General features: G+C 37.7%; 1 protein-coding gene and 1 non-coding gene across 3 annotated transcripts in view; one reads left to right on the top strand and one right to left on the bottom strand.

Annotated features, from left to right (window-relative positions):
* The window catches only part of VIRMA (vir like m6A methyltransferase associated), a 53,463-nt gene extending 50,034 nt beyond the window's left edge, over positions 1-3,429 (top strand). For both annotated transcript variants that reach the window (XM_054590267.1, XM_054590266.1), the window contains 3 exons: positions 622-953; positions 2,362-2,505; positions 3,094-3,429. In XM_054590267.1, coding sequence (XP_054446242.1) covers positions 622-953; positions 2,362-2,505; positions 3,094-3,248 — 631 coding nt within the window. In that variant the 3' untranslated portion in view covers positions 3,249-3,429. The remainder of the gene's footprint in view (positions 1-621; positions 954-2,361; positions 2,506-3,093) is intronic.
* Positions 3,430-4,618: 1,189 nt separating this feature from the next.
* LOC129084487 (U6 spliceosomal RNA) lies at positions 4,619-4,721 on the bottom strand. Its single transcript, XR_008530611.1, has one exon. It is a non-coding gene; the product is annotated as a U6 spliceosomal RNA (small nuclear RNA).
* Between the last annotated feature and the right edge of the window lie 11,880 nt (positions 4,722-16,601).

Below are 16,601 nucleotides of genomic sequence, written 5' to 3'. Positions count from 1 at the left end.
CAAGACATACCCAGTACACTTGTTTATTATTCTGCTTTATAAGAGTTTGGAAGGTGTGAACAAGGGTGAACTGAATTATTTTAAATAATTCCTAGTCATATCAGTAAAACATGAGTACCATTCTTAGCTAGTTTTATTTTATTTCATTGGAAAGTACAGGTATACCTTGGTTCAGTTCCAGACTACTGCAATAAAGTAAATATAATAAAGTGAGTTACATGAAATTTTTGGTTTCTTTGTGTACATAAAGGTTATGTTTATACTACACTATAATCTATTAAGGATGTAATACCATTATGTCTAAAATCCAATGTACATACCTTAATTAAGAAATACTTGATCGTTCAATGACGCTAATTATTATCTGAGCCTTTAGTGAGTCTTTTAATCTTTTTGCTGCTGTAGAATTTTGCTTTCAATTTGGAAAAAATGGAGTACCTCTCAAGTTCAGTAAAGTAAAGCACATTAAAGCAAGGTTTGCCTGTTAACCTGTAAAATTTATCACTGTTAGAATAAGAAATAATTAAAACATAGTTTCCAGTATTGCAAAGAGTAACTTACATTTTCATTGGAAATATGAAAAAAAGAAAATATTTTCATGGAGTATTTTTGTTTTAATAGTGGAAAATCTGAATACATTGAACCTGCCAAACGAGCTCATGTTGTGCCACCACCAAGAGGAAGGGGCAGGGGAGGATTTGGACAGGGTATACGACCCCATGATATTTTCCGTCAGAGAAAACAGAACACAAGCAGACCACCGTCTATGCATGTGGATGACTTTGTTGCAGCTGAAAGTAAAGAAGTGGTCCCTCAAGATGGAATACCCCCACCCAAACGGCCACTCAAAGTATCACAGAAGATTTCTTCTCGTGGTGGATTTTCAGGCAATCGAGGAGGACGGGGTGCTTTTCACAGTCAAAATAGATTTTTCACACCGCCTGCCTCAAAAGGTAACTACTTATATATATATTCTAGTGGGTTAAAACAGCAATTTTCAATCAGTGTGCCACAAGAATTTTTAAAACATGCAATACTTGACTATTTAGTCAGGAGCACTGACCTCTTTTTCCTTAGATTGTCAAATAAAAAGATGACAACAGCCAACACAACAATAGCTGTCTGGTGTGAATGAATCAAAATTATACTTAATTTTTTGGTCAGATTGGCAAATAATACAGTATATTTTTTGGTGTGTTGCAGAATTTTAGTAATTAGTTTATATGTGCCATGAGGTGAAAAAGGTTGAAAATTGCTGCGTATAATTTTGTCAACCAGTGTCACCCTCCAATAAATTCAATTAAAAGGAAAAAAAAAGAATATTGGAATATTAGAATATTGAATAGAAGTGATTTAGATGGTAGTGATTCAGATAAAGTGTTTTTCTTTTTAAGATTTTATTTATTTATTTTTAGAGAGAGGGGAAGGGAAGAGAGAGGGAGGGAGAGAAACATCATGTGAGAGAGATACGTCAATTATTTGCCTCTTGCATGCTCCCAACTGGGTACCTGGCCTACAATTCAAGTATGTGCCCTGATGGGGAATCGAAACAGTGACCTTTCGGTTTACAGGCCTGGACTCACTGAGCCACACCAGCTAGGGCAGATAAAGTATTTTTTTGTTACTACAGTTAAGCTGCCTCTAGACCAGTGATGCTATTTGCAGAGTACTTAATTGAATAGAAAAAAATCTTTTTTAGGTTAACTTTTGCTTAATTGCATATTTAGTGATGAGTTTAAGTCTTGGCTAATTATTTTGCTTTTTGCATTGAGAATTGTGTTTATCCTTTCTGAATAATATACATTATTTTTCCAGTTCTACTTAGCAAAAATTTCTTAAGATTGCTCTTTATGTTCACCATTGATTCTTTTATCTGCTTGATTCCTACTGTTATATTTAATCTGTTTTAAATTGTTTCAAGATTTTAGAAACTGAGTTTATTTGTAAAAATTATACTTTGCTAGTGTTTTACTGCTGCTGAGTGAGGAGGGTGTGAGTGAAAGAGAATAGGAGTTTAAATTAATAGTAAACATACAACTATGCTAGGAACTGTTATAAGCACTTGACACATGATATTCTGACATCAACTCCATGAGGTAGGTTCTGTTAATACACGCTCTTTATGGGAGAGAAGACTGTAAGCTGACCAGGAACTGTAAGTAATAGTGATAGAACCACTATATGAACCCTGGCAATCTGGCTCCATCCTAAAAATGAATGGTGCTGCCACTGTACAGTATGTTTCATTTACAAAAATTTCAGTTTATCTTTCATTACTTTTAAAGATTAAGGAAAACTTGTCAGATCTTCTTTAATCTAACTGAAGTTGTGAAAAAAAGATTTTGATTGTGTTGTCTTTAGGAAACTACAGTCGCCGTGAGGGAACAAGAGGCTCCAGTTGGAGTGCTCAGAATACTCCTCGAGGGAATTACAATGAAAGTCGCGGAGGCCAAAGCAATTTTAACAGAGGCCCTCTTCCACCATTACGACCACTTAGTTCTACAGGTATACATTCTTCCTACTTGTTATTGCTGAGAGAGGAAGATGAATCCTTATTTTCAAATGGTTGAATGTCATGTACTCTGATTCTGGGAGAGAATATTTAAGAATATAGATATGTAATTCTAAAGTGAATTTAACTTTATATCTAAATGAGTGCCCGATGTAGATTTTCTATAGAAATAATCAGAATTTCAGTTTCTGAGCTTTGTGTATAATCTTAAGTTTCATTGGTTATGTGCTCTGTTTTTATATTTCAACAATAAAAGCCAATCCCTAAGGCACATTTTTGACCAAAGTATTTCAATAACAGAGGTATCCTCACAGGATGTATTATTCTATTTTTGATTACAGTATTATCTTGTGTACATAAACATATAACCCTTAACAGCTTTATTTGAGATGGTATTCACAACTGAAACAATTTACCTTTTGAAAGAGGACAATTCATTGGTCTTTAACACATTTACAGAACCTGTACATGGACTTTAAAAGAGGAAAGAGTAATTTCTGTCTTGGTTTGAGCCCAGTGTTATAGATTCATATAATGGGAGAGGATGTTGTAACTAAATACTGTATTTTTTTCTTTTATAGGCTACCGCCCAAGTCCTCGTGACCGTGCCTCAAGAGGTCGTGGGGGACTTGGACCTTCCTGGGCAAGTGCAAATAGTGGCAGTGGAGGATCAAGAGGAAAGTTTGTTAGTGGAGGCAGTGGTAGAGGTCGTCATGTACGGTCCTTTACACGATAAAAATTCTTTCGGGAACATTCTAAGTGTATATGAACATTTCGTGACAACAGTAAAAGTAAAAAAAGACATTGAAGGACCAATTTAGACTTAGCAGTTATCTGGAGACATCTGAGAGAATATTTTTATCTGAAGAAAGCAGATTTTGTTTGATACCTAACACAAAATTTCAATAAAAATCCAAACTTTGTATGTATGTTTTTATATATTTTTTCTCGTTCTTAAAAGACTATTTAGAAAATTTCTTAGGTAGTAAATGAATGATGTAATGACTTTTGTCTTAGTGTATATCTTGCCTACACCACAGATGTTCTTGGTACTTTCTCAGCTCATGGTGCCCTTTAGTGTTTCAGTAATTTTTTTTCCACAGGACATCTAGGACAAAAGAAAATGCATTATACTTCCATTTATTGAATAGTCCAGTGCAAACAACTTAGTAAGAATTAACATCATAAGCACTAGTAACTGTGGACACTGCACAACTTCTCAAACCTTGGAATCAGCTTGGGTTGACATTGCCACTATCATTTCCTGTTCCAGTATGCTTTTGCACAGTACTTTTTATCACAACTGCTGAAAACCCAGTTTTGCAAAGATACACTGCCATGAAAGGAAATATAGTGCTACCTAATTTTGGAAATGTAAACTACCTCAAACTAGTAGTTTGTGTAATGTTCAACAGGTGTGTTCCCCTCAAAAATTTAAAATAAACTGTGGCACTTATGTTAATTTACTGGGGTGCCTTGGTACATAGTTTTGGGAACCTTCTTGGCTATAACAAAGGAAACAAAAACATTTTTCTCCTGTATGTTAGAAATGTGTATGTACTTTGTGTTTCAGCTTTATACCTACATATGCTATTTTATCACGCAGTTATTGAAAGCCTAAAATGAGGCGTATTCTAATAGTTATTTTGGGAAACCGAAGTATCTAATAAACTGGGCTTTATATACAGAAATACAGTTTATAACAGAAAATAGCCGTATTTTTCCCAAAAGATAACACACTGAGCCTATATAACTGACATAAAATACAGAACTTTCTTAAACAACAAAGGAGTGTGTGAGTCTCATTTGATTCCTTTATCATCCCGTTTTGCTGAACTATTTGTGAGTAAACAAAAGTTCGGCTCTGAAGATTCTGGTGTTGAAGTGAAAAGTAAAGGAAATCTGTAACTAATGGCCTCAAAAAACCTAAGATGACCTGAACTACTTTCAATTCTCAAGCCTAGTAAGCTCATCTCTAAAGATGCATTTTTCATATTAGATAGAATTTGTAGTTTGTCCCTAATACATCACACAAACATGGAAAAAAAGTTGTTTCATAAGTATACATTTGTTAAATAACATGGCTACATACAGGTATGTTTTTTTTTTTTCCTGGAGCACTTCATGAATTTGCATGTCAGCCTTGTGCAGGGGCCATGGTAATACTCTGACGTTGCAATTTTTGTGTATGTGCTGCAGAAGTGAGCACTATAGGTATGTTTCTTGATTTATTTTTAAGGTTTTAATTTGGTTTTTTAGAGGGGAAGGGAGAGAAACATCTATTGGTTGCCTCTCTCATGCCTTCAACTGGGGATCTAGTCCTCAACCCAGTCGTGTGTTCTGACTGGGAATTGAACTGGTGACCGTTTGGTTCATAAGCCAGCGCTTAATCCACTGAACCATACCAGCCAGGGCTTGATTTGTTTTTTTGTTTGTTTTTAAATACATAATCTTTATTATATTTTTTTCCATTACCATTTAGTCCCCAATTTGTTTTTTAGCTTTAAGTTTGATACTGTCTTTTAAGAAACACTTAAGTTGTTTATGCTATTTGACTGTTAGTGTAACACTCAGGAATTCAGACCAGCCAAAGTACGGAATTACTACAGTAAAAGCAAATTAATACCAGGCAAATTAAAAATGTCCTGATTAAGAATCTTAGATACATGTGAAGGGAAGGAATTCAACATATAGACTATCCCTTTCGTGCATCTATTAGTCATCTTAACAGTCCAGCAAAGGAGGTATTACCCTAATTTTACATATGTAGAAAGCTGAGGAGCTTAACTCGAAAGTGATAGAGGATTTAAAATGTTGGCTACCCCAGCCAGTTGGTTGGGTGTCATCCCACAGACCAAAAGGTCACGGGTTTGGTCCCTGGTTGGCGTACATGTGGAAGGCGCCAGTTGGTGCTTCTCTCATTGATTTTTCTTTCCCTCTCTCCCTCCCATTGCCTTGCTCTAAAATCAAAAATGAAAATAAATTTAAAAAATGTTGGCTAGATTATAATTAAAAGAATTTTTAAAAAATTCTAGAGAGAGGGGAAGGGAGGGAGAAAGAAGAGAAACTGATCACTTGCCCTGACTGGCATCCTGCAAGCCAGGCATGTGCCCTGACTGGAAATCAAACTGATGACATTTCTATCTGGAGGGTGATGCCCAATCAGCTAAGCTACACTGTCCAGGGCATAGCTTCTAATTTGTTTTTAAATAATTTTTTACATTTCAGTAATATTGTGCAATACTACATGTTTCAGGTGTACAACCCAGTGATTAGACAATTATATAAACCACAAAGTGATCACCTCAATAAATCTATTGGGTTCACCAAAAGGTCCATTTAGTTTTTTTCGATAAAAGACACATTTTTCATTTTCACCAATAACTTCATTGATTTGGATATTTTGAGTATGTCAGTTATCTCCTGTGTGGTATAATGATTGTTCACACTTAATGTCTCGATTTGATCACTATTAACTTTGACTGGTCTATCTGTGGAGCATTGTCCAGAGAGAAATCTCCAGCACAAAACTTAGCAAAACACTTTGACACATTCTATTAGTCACAGCACCTTCTCCATACAATGCACATTTTTTTTTTTGCATTTCAGTTGCGTTTTTACCTTGAAATAATAAAGCATAATATGCTGAAAATACTGCGTATTTTCTTCCATCTTCAATATTAAAATGGATACACAAAAATTCACCAGTTTTGATTTTTTTTTTTAAATGTATGCTGATATGACAGCTGTCACAATACAATCTAACAAAACTTTTCAAGTAAAGTTAAAGACAACCAAGCTCTACTAGAGCCATCTTTTGGAAAAATCCAAATGAAATTTTTGGCCAACCCAGTAGTACCCATCTGACACTATACATAGTTATTACAATATTATTGACTATATTTCCTATGCTATTTTACATCCCCATGATTATTTTGAAACCTCCAATTTACTTTTTAATCCCTTCACCTTTTTTACTCAACCCTCCAATCCATCTGGCAACTGTCAAAATGTTTTCTGTATCTATTGAGTCTCAGTTCTGCCTGTTCATACTATTTTTTAGATTTCATTTAAGAGAATCATGACATTTGCCCTCTGACTTATTTCACTCAGCACAACACACAGTAGGTCTACCCATGCTGTTACAGATCGCAAGATTTTACTTTAATGGCTATCATATTCCATTGTATATGTATGTGCACCACTTACCCATTTATCTATTAGTGAACTCTTAGTTGTTTTATTGTCTTGGCTAGTGTAAATAATCCTGCAATGAATAGTATTTTGGGTGTCTTTGGATAAATACCCAGAAGTGCAGTTGCTGGGCCCTTCTTTGTTTCTTATTATAACCTTTGTTTTTGTTTTAAAGATTTTTATTTATTTTTAGAGAGGGGGGAGGGAGGGAGAAAAAGGGAGAGAAACATCTATCGGTTGCCTCTCATATGCATCCTGACCAGATTCGGAACCCACAACCAGGGCATGTGCCCTGACCAAAAATCGAACTGGTGGCATTTTGCTCTGTAGGATGATGCCCAACTGAGCCACACCAGTCAGGACTAACCTTTGTTTTAAAGTCTATTTTTGGTATAAATATTGCTACCCCAGCTTTTTTTTTTTTCTTTTTTCATTTCCATTTTCTTTAAATATCTTTTTCTATCTCTTTACTTTCAGTTTGTGTCTTTGGATCTGTAGTGAGTCTCTTGTACACAGCATATATAAGGGTCTTGTTTTGCTATCCCTTCAGCCACCCTATGTCTTTTGATTGGAACATTTAACCTATTTGAATTTAAAGTAATTGTTGATAGGTATGTACTTATGGCCATTTAATTCATACTTTTTTTTATCTTCAAGAAGGCCCTTTAATATTTCTTATAATACTACTGGTTTGGTGGTGATGAATTCCTTTAGCTTTGTCTTGTCTGGAAAACTCTTATCTGTCCTTTGACTCTAAATGATAGCCTTGCTGGACATAGTAATCTTGGTTGTAGGTCCTTGTTTTCATCTCTTTGAATAATTCATGCTGGCCCCTTCTAGCCTGCAAAGTTTCTATTGAGAAATTAGCTGACAGTTTTAGGGAACTGGGAACCTCGCCCACAACCCAGACTTGTGCCCTGACTGGGAATTGAACTGGCAACTCTTTGAATCACAGGCTGGTGCTCAACCCACTGAGCTACACTAGCCAGAGCCTGTCATAATTTTTTCAAATAGGTTTTCAATTCCTTGCTTGCTCTTCCAGTGTCTACATGATACACATATTGGTATTCTTGAAGTTGTCCCAGAGACTCCTTATTTTTATATTATTGGATTCTTTCCTCTTTTTTGGTGTTCTGAGTGGGTATTTTCTGCTTCCTTATCTTCCAAATCACTGATTTGATCCTCTGCTTCATCAATTCTACTGTTTATTCACTGTAGTGTATTTTTCATTTGTTACTATATTTTCATTTGACTTACTCTTTTTTGTTTTCTATCTCCATTTTTGTTTCCTGTCTCTTTGTTGAAGTTTTCATTAAGTTCATCTACTTTTCCCCTAAGTTCATTGAGTATCCTTTTTGCTTTATTTATTGATTTTAGAGAAAGAGAGGAAGGGAGAAAGAAACATCAATTTTGTTGTTCCATTTATTTATGCATTCACTGGTTGCTTCTTGTATGTACCCTGACGGGGGATCAAACCTGCAACCTTGCTGTATCAGGAACACTCTAACCAACTGAGCTACCCACCTGGGGTCGTTAAATATTCTTATAACTAGTGTTTTGAGCCCTGGCCTGTGTGGCTTAGTGCATTGAGTGTGGTGTGTGAACCAAAGGGTCATGGGTTCGATTCTCAGTTAAGGTACATACCTGGGTTTCCAGCCAGGTCCCCAGTTAGGGGGCTCATGAGAGGCAACCACACATTAATGTTTTTCTCCCTTTCTTACATTGATATTTCTCTCCCCTTCTCTCTAAAAAAAAGTAATTCAAAAAAAATTATTTTAAACTAGTGTTTTGATCACTGCATCTGGTACATTGCTTGTCTCCATTTTGTTTAGTTCTTTTTTCTGGAGTATTGTTCTGTTCTTTCATTTGGGACATGTGTCTTGGTCTCCCCATTTTGGCTGCCTCTCTGTGTTGGTTTCTGTGTATTAGATAGAGCGGCTACATCTCTTGATCTTGGTAGAGTGACCTTATATAGTAAGTGTCCTGCAGGGCCCAGTGGTGCAGCCTCCTTGGTCACTGGAGCTCAGTGCTCCAGGTACATTTCTTGTGGGTTGTGTGCACCCTCCTGTTGTAGTTGAGCCTTATTGCTATTGTCACGTCAATGGGAGGGATTTACCCCAGCCCAATTGTCTGTGAGGACTAGCTAAGACCACAGCAGAGGGTCATCTCGCAGGGCCCAGTCCCACAAAGCTGGGCTAACTTCAGCGGGGCTCTGGTGCCCCTGCTGAGGTCATCCCTTGAGTGTGTCACTTGCTCATAGAGGTGGTTGGGTGGTGCTCTGGTGTGGTCTAAGCTGTTTACCAGGAAGGCTGGCCCTGGGGCCTCTTGGACAGTACACACCAACGTCAGCCTCTGCCTGTGCTCTGCCTGGGGCCACCAGGCCTGAGCTACAAAGCCATCTGCAGATAGCTGCTATTTGTTCTGGGCTTGGAGGTGCTTGGGAGAGACCATACTCTGAACTAAGACCTACTGCCACTAGAACTGGGTCTGGGGCCACATAGCTAGAAGTTCTGGGTGAGCCAAGACAGTCCATTTGTGTGCAAAAGTCCTGGGTTGGGGGCTCCGTCTCAGGAAATCACCAGGGTGCAGAGAATAGTATTAGCCAGATATAGCACCAGCTTGCTGGCTCTTTCGGGGAAAGGCTGAGCGATGGAACAATGGCCTCTGCCAGTAGTCCTGTCTGGGAAAAAGCCCCTTTAGCCCTGGATAATTCAATTGCTCCCCATATGTTATGATGCTTTTTGAGCTGCTGCCCCAGCACTGGATCTCTGAAAGAGTGAATCTGAGTAAGTCCTTGCACAGGCCCTTTAAGAGGATCACCTGGGACTCCAGAAGCCCTCTGTCTCACTCAGCCACAATCTTTGCTAATTTCCATAGCCAGGCTTTCTTGGCACTGAAACCCTGGACTGGGGGCCTGGTGTGGGGTTGGGATCCCTTGCTGCTCAGGTGGGAACCTCCACAGATGAGCTGCTCCCTCTGATTTATAACTGCCACATGTGGGTGTGGGACTAGTCTTTGCCTTTGCTTCTATCAGTTTCAACATGGCTTCTGTATATCCTTAGTTACAGGACTCCAGTTCAATAGATTTCAGGTGGTTCTCAATGGTGATGGTTCTGTAGTTTAGCTGTTTTGATAATGCAAGTACCACATTTACCAGCTCTGCCATCTTGACTGGAAGCCCAATAGCTAACTTCTAATTCTTTATATTTCCTTCTATTTTGGAGGCATAAGAAATTACCTTTTAAGTCAAACTGTATTAGAAATCAGAATGAATTTATCATATGGAAGTGTAGTTCCAAAGTCATAATACTGTTTTAGTCATTTCAGAATTGAGCCAGATGGATACTGGGGGACAGTTGATGTCATATACATTTAGATCTATATATAACACCATGTTTATACCTTCAAAAATATCATCCTGACTAGTGTGGCTTGGTTGGAGTGTTGTCCTATAAAGGAAAGATCATGGGTTCAATTCCTGGTTGGGGCACCTGCCTAGGTTGTGCATTTGGTCTTGGTTGGGGCACGTACAAGAAACAACCAGTCCATGTTTCTCCCTCACATTGATGTTTCTCTCCCTCTCTTGTCCTCCCTCCCCCTTTCTCTAAAATCAATAAGCATATCCTGGGATGAAGATGAAAAACAATGATCAATTTTATGTGTACTTTGGTAGAATAGGCATATGTGTTACTTGTAAAACTTTGTTTTATGTCAGAAAAGTTTTTAAAATTTTATGTATTTATTTAGAGAGAGGGGAAGGTAGGGTGAAAGAGAGGGAGAGAAACATCCATGTGAGAGAAAAACATCTATCAGTTGCCTCCCACATGTACCCCCCAACTAGGGGACCAGGCCTGAGACCCTGACCAGGAATTGAACCAGTGACCTTTTGCTTCCTGGGACAAAGCCCAACCAACTGAGCCACACCAGCCAGGGCTCAGGAAAAGTTTTGAGTGGTAGTTAGAAATTAATGAAAAGTGCAGCATACCATTGAGAACAAAGCATTTTGTTTGATCTATAGCACAAGGAGTTGATAGAATAATTAGTATTTATTCTGTAAGATTAAAAAAAGAAATGCTCTGAAATATTGCTATGCTCCATTTAAAAACAATGTTGCTGGTAGCAATCGGTGTGTGTAAAGTAATAGGCCTTGTTTAGTTTTATTTTAATTTTTTAAAATCCTCACCCAAGTACACTTTCTCTTTGCTTTTAAGGAGAGAGGAAGGGAAAGAGAAAAAAAAGCATTGATTGGTTGCCTTCTAGTGCGCACCCTGACTGGGGATCGAACCCACAACCCAGGTGTGTGCTCTGACTAGGAATCAAACCTGCAGCCTTTTGGTCTATGGGACGATGATCCAACCAAACCACATCAACCAAGGCAGTTTAATTTTATTTTAAAAATAACTGTAAAAACCTGCAGATTGAGAATGTAGGAATTGACATGTTTCCTAAGTATACACCATTGTGCAGCCTGGGGAGTAAAAGGTAAATCAGATATTTTCTGCCCTCAAAAAGCTCACAGTCTAATAGAGAAAACAATTATGTAAGCAAATTTTTAAAATAGCAAATGGATATACATGGAAAAACAGATTTCTAGAATAATCCAACCACTGTATTTCAAACTGATTTTATTGTGGAGTTTTTTAAGTACTTGTATTTAAAATTTTTTTCTTTTATTTTTTTAAAATTTAAATATTAATTTTTTAAGTATTTAAAATTAAAATTTAAATGTTATCAATATTGGTTAATAACATGTTTCAGGCGTGCAACATTATTATTCAGGTGTGCAACATTATCATTCAATATCTGTATATACCACCAAAAGTCTAGTTTTCATCCACTACCATATCTTTGAATCTTTTTATCCATTTCACACACCTCTCTCCCCTATGGTAACTACCAATATGTTGTTTATATCCATGAGTTTTGTTTTGTTTGTTCATTTTTTTGTCTTGTATTTCAAGTATGAATAAAATTATATGGTTTTTGTCCTTTTCCTTCTGACTTTTTTCACTTACATAATATCCTCAGGATCCCTTCTACGTTGTTGCAAATGGCAATATTTCATCTTTTTTATGGCTCAGTAGTATTAAATTGTATATATTACATTCTTCTGTCAATGGACACAGGTTTTTCTATACCTTGGCTATTGTAAAAAATGCAACAATGAACATAAGGGTACATACACCTTTTCAAAATAGTGCCTATTTTGTCTGATATTATAAGGCCATACCCTCTTTCTTCTGGATACCATTTGCTTGGAGTACCATCTTCCACCCCCTCACTTTGGGCCTATCTTTGCCTTTGGAGCTGCGATGGGTCTCCTGAAGGCAGAATGTAGTTGGGTCTTCGTTTTTTAATCCATCCAGCTACTCAGTGTCCTAATTGGGTGTTCACATATTATTATATATGAGGACTTACTACTGCTGCTTTGTCTTATTTTCTGATTGCTCTGTATCTCCAGTGTTTCTTTTCCCTTGTGTGTTTTTTAAGTTTTTTTACTCCTCACCTGAGGACACTTTTCCACTGCTTTCTAGAGAGAGGGGAAGGGAGAGAAAGAAACATTGATGTTAGAAAGAAGCATCGATTGGTTGCCTCCCCAACGTGCATGGACTGGAGCTCTTATGTGTGTGGTCCGAGGTGATTCACACCCTAATAGGAACCTTTCATGCCTCGGATGGAAGATCACACGCGCCCGGGCTGGGGACTGAACCCGTAACCTAGGCATGTGCTCCAACCGGGAGTAAAGCTGCAACCTTTTGGTTACGGGACAATGCTCCAACCAACTGATCCATACAGGCCAGGGCTTCCTTGTGTTTTAGCGTGCTATTTTAGTTTGGTGTTTTTTTATTCTTTTTTTATGTTTTGTGTTTCAGCTCTGGATTTTTATTTTGTGGTTGCCGTGAGGTATGTATAAAATGTCTCACAAATAAAATAGTCCTTTTTTTGTGATAGCATCTTATCTTTATTTACCTATACGAGTTAGTCCTCCTCCCCTTTTATGTTTTGTTGTCACAGATTATCCCTTTTTATGTCATGTGTTTATCACCAAATTGAAATTGCTGTGATTATTTTTATTGCTTTTTTTCTCTTTAACTGCTTTGTTATAAATTTTGAACACCCTATTCTGAATGAGAGTTGCAATTTTCTGCTTCTGCCTCTCTATTTGTCACCTTATTCACAGTTTTGTTGCCTTTTGTATTTTTGTTTTAGGCAGTAGATATTTCTTGTAATGCAGATCTTACGGTGGTAAATTCCCTCAGCTTTTGTTTATCTGGAAAAAGATTTCTCCTTTATATCTAAAGAATAATTTTGATGGATAGAGTATTCTTGGCTGGTGATTTGTATCTCTTAATATTTTGGATAGATCATTCTACTTTCTCCTGGCCCTTAGAGTTTCTGCTGAGAAATCTGATGATAGCCTGATGGGGTTTCCTTTGTAGTTTACTATCTTTTTTCCTCCTGGCTTCCTTAAGAATTCCTTCTTTAATCTTTGACTTTTGGCAGTTTTAATATAATGTATCTTGGAGAAGGTCTTTTTGCATTGAGATATATAACTAGGCATTCTGTTATCTTCTTGAACTTGTATGTCCAGTTCCTTCCCCACGTTTGGGAAGTCCTCATCTATTATTTCTTTGAATAGGCTCTCGGCTTCCATCTCCCTTGCGTCTCCTTCTGGTTACCCTTTATCTTTGTGTTGCCCTTTCTAATGGAATCAGATAATTCTCAAAGAGTTTTTTAAAAATCTTATGCCCTGACTGGTGTGGCTGAATTTGTTGGGCATCGCTTCATGAAGCAAAAAGTCACTAGTTCGATTCCTGGTCAGGGCACATGCCTGGGTTGCAGGTTTGGTCCCCAGATGGGGTATGTGAGAGGCAACCCATTGATGTTCCTCTCTCCTTAAATGTTTCTCACCCTTTCTCCCTCCTTTCCCTCTCTCTTACCATAAATAAATCTTTCTAAAAAAATCTAGTTCTCTGCCCTTGTCCCCTGAAGCGTTTCTAGATTTTTATCTTTGAGCTCACTAATTCTTCCTTTCATATCATCTGCTCTACTTCCACTGCTTTTGAATGCATTTTTTATTTCATTTATTGAGTTCTTCTGCTCCAGAATTTCTGCCTGACTCTTTTTTTATAGTGTCAATCTCTTTGGTAAAGCACTCCTTTTAGCTCATTGATTTTATTCCTGAGCTCACTGAACTGCCTCTCTGAGTTTTCTTGTATATCATTGAGTTTCTTCATGATTGCTATTTTGAATTCTCTATCATTAAGATCACAATCTTCCACGAATTTGAATTTGGTTTCTGGAGAAGTGTCATTTTATTTTTGTGATACTGTGTTACCTTGATTGTTCATGGTGTGTGAGGTGTTCCTCAGCTAGCAAATTTGAAATAGTGAAAATAGTGAACATTTTTCTTATTTTGGTACCATTTTCATTTTAATAATTCATCAAGCTGATAAACAGTGTTTTGTTTTTTTTTCTTTTCAATAGGCAGTGCTATAGCACCAGTTTTTTTCTTTTCTTTTTTTTTCTTACCTGTGCAGTACTTGTTGCCCCTGGAATTGCTGGTGCCTTTTGTTGGTGGTAGGTGTCCCTGCTGTGTCCTGGTCACCTGGGTCTCAGGGCACCACTGCTGTGGCAGGATGATGTGACAGGTTAGGGTAAGGGAGTGGGGTTTATGAGCTCACTGCGCTGCTTCCTGGTCCCCTGCAGCTGCTGGTGCTGCTGTGCTGTGACTGGGGAGCCGAAAATGCACCTCTGTTGCTACTACCAGCTTCTCTGATGATGTGAGCACCAGCACAAGTAGGGGAGAGAGCTGGATTCCTGGGTGCCTCCCTGTTGCTACCTCACCCTCCACCGAGAAATGGTATGGGGGCCCCTTTTACTCCTTTGCCACTATTGTGTTTGCTGGGCCTGCAGGCTTAGCCATGGTGACTCTGAACTGGGACTACAGGCTCCATCCTGCTCTTCCTCCTCTTCTGCCCCCTCCCCCGCTGACCCCCCACCTCACATATGCCTATACACCCTCCTTCAGATGTATCAGTATGTGGATATTTGAGGCAACCCATTATGCTGAGCAGAGGAAACTTTGTTGGGTTACAAATGTCCTACTATGTGATGCTGATGTCACTCCAAGTAATTATATTTTTAAAATAGCTAAATGAAAAAAAGATTTCTCAATACAATTGTATGTCAGACCATAAATAACATCTTTGGAATTTGTATAAGGACTAATTGAAGGGAAAAGTTATATATGTGATATATATTTTAAATTCATAGGTCAGGACACAATGAGCCAGATCTGAAAAAGTTCCTATAAATTCATGAGCTAGGGAAGGATATGCAAGTTTCAAGTAGTAGCAGTGGCCTGGAACGTAACAGAAAAGACAGAGGAGAAGTGGTGAAGAATAGCCAGTGAAAACTGGAGAATTGGCATTTGACATTTTGGCTTCAGTGCTTGGGAGGAAACTGGGAGTGACGTCTCTGGCGGCCCTGGAGAGCGCCCCTGTGGGAAAGGAATCTACTCTTCAGCTTCAGCTCGTTGGTACCTTGGAAGACCGCTGGGCCCAATACTGATGAATCTTCTAACTTCTTTAAAAAGAATTTTTTCTCTGGCTGGTGTGGTCAGTGGATTGAGTGCCAGCCTGTGAACCAAAAGGTCACTGGTTTGATTCACAGTCAAAGCATATGCTTGGGTTGCGGGCCGGGTCCCCAGTTGGGGGTGGGCACAACCCACTGCTGCTTCTCTTGCACATTGATGTTTCTGTACCTCTCTCCCTCCCTCCCATCCTCTCTAAAAATAAAAAAGTCTTTTAAAAAAATATTCTTTATGTTTTAAATTTTATTTTACATTAAAATTGCTCATAATTTATAGTGGAAAAATATAAACTGTTTCACCTTAACCATTTTTTAGTGTATAGTTCAATAGGGTTAAGTATATTCATGTTGTTGTGCAATCAATCTGCAGAACTTGTAAATCTGAAACTCTATAGCCATTAAACAGCAACTCTCATTCTCCTCCTTCTCCAGCCCTTGACAATTGCCATTCTACTTTCTCTGTGTATTTTTCTAGATAATTTATACAAGTGCCATGTGTCTTTTTTCTACTGCTTATTTCATCTAGTATAATGTCTTCAAGATTCATCAGTCTTGTAATACACATTGATGTTTCCTTCCTAATAGGGATGAATAATATTTCATTGTGTGTGTATATATATATATGCCACTTTTTGTTCATTTCATCTGTTGATGGTCATGAGTTACTTTCACTTTTTGGCTATTATGAATAAGGCTGCTATGTACATGGATGTACAAATATCTGTTCAAGATCTTACTTTTAATTCTTTGGGGTGTATACACAGAAGTAGGATTGCTGTATCATATGGTAATTCTCTTTTTTTTTCTTAAAAGAATTGTCATATTGTTTTCCATAGTGACTGCACGTTACATTTCTGCCAATAGAGGTTCTAATTCCTCCACATCCTCGCTCACACTTGTTATTTTCTATTTGTGTGTTTTTTTTTAATAGTAGCCATCCTAACAGGTGCACTTCTTACTCTTTTAAAGATAAGCCCCAAATTCTGGATTATTAATGTGTAATCAACTTTCAAATATGGCAATTATTAAAATTTAAAAACTAAAAGCATTATATGAGCTAAACAAAACATGAGTGCAAAGCAAAATGCAGCCAGAGGGTTCCAGCATGAAGATAGCATCTATTTTAGAAATTGGAATGGAATTACTATAAAAACTTATTTTTATTTGGGGATGGACAAGTAAATTTGTGGTAACGAATAACAAGTGCTGGCGAGTCTGTGGAGAAAAGGGAACCCTAGTGAACTGTTGGTAGGAATGCAGACTGGTGCAGTCACTGTGGAAAACAGTATGGAATTTCCTC

The sequence above is a fragment of the Pteronotus mesoamericanus genome, unplaced genomic scaffold, assembly GCF_021234165.1.
Source record: "Pteronotus mesoamericanus isolate MK-2021 breed Mesoamerican mustached bat unplaced genomic scaffold, CSHL_Meso_final scaffold_174, whole genome shotgun sequence".
NCBI classification, from domain to species: Eukaryota; Metazoa; Chordata; class Mammalia; order Chiroptera; family Mormoopidae; genus Pteronotus; species Pteronotus mesoamericanus.
The sequence above is the reverse complement of the archived record's forward strand: the minus strand, read 5'-3'. Positions and strand labels throughout refer to the sequence as shown.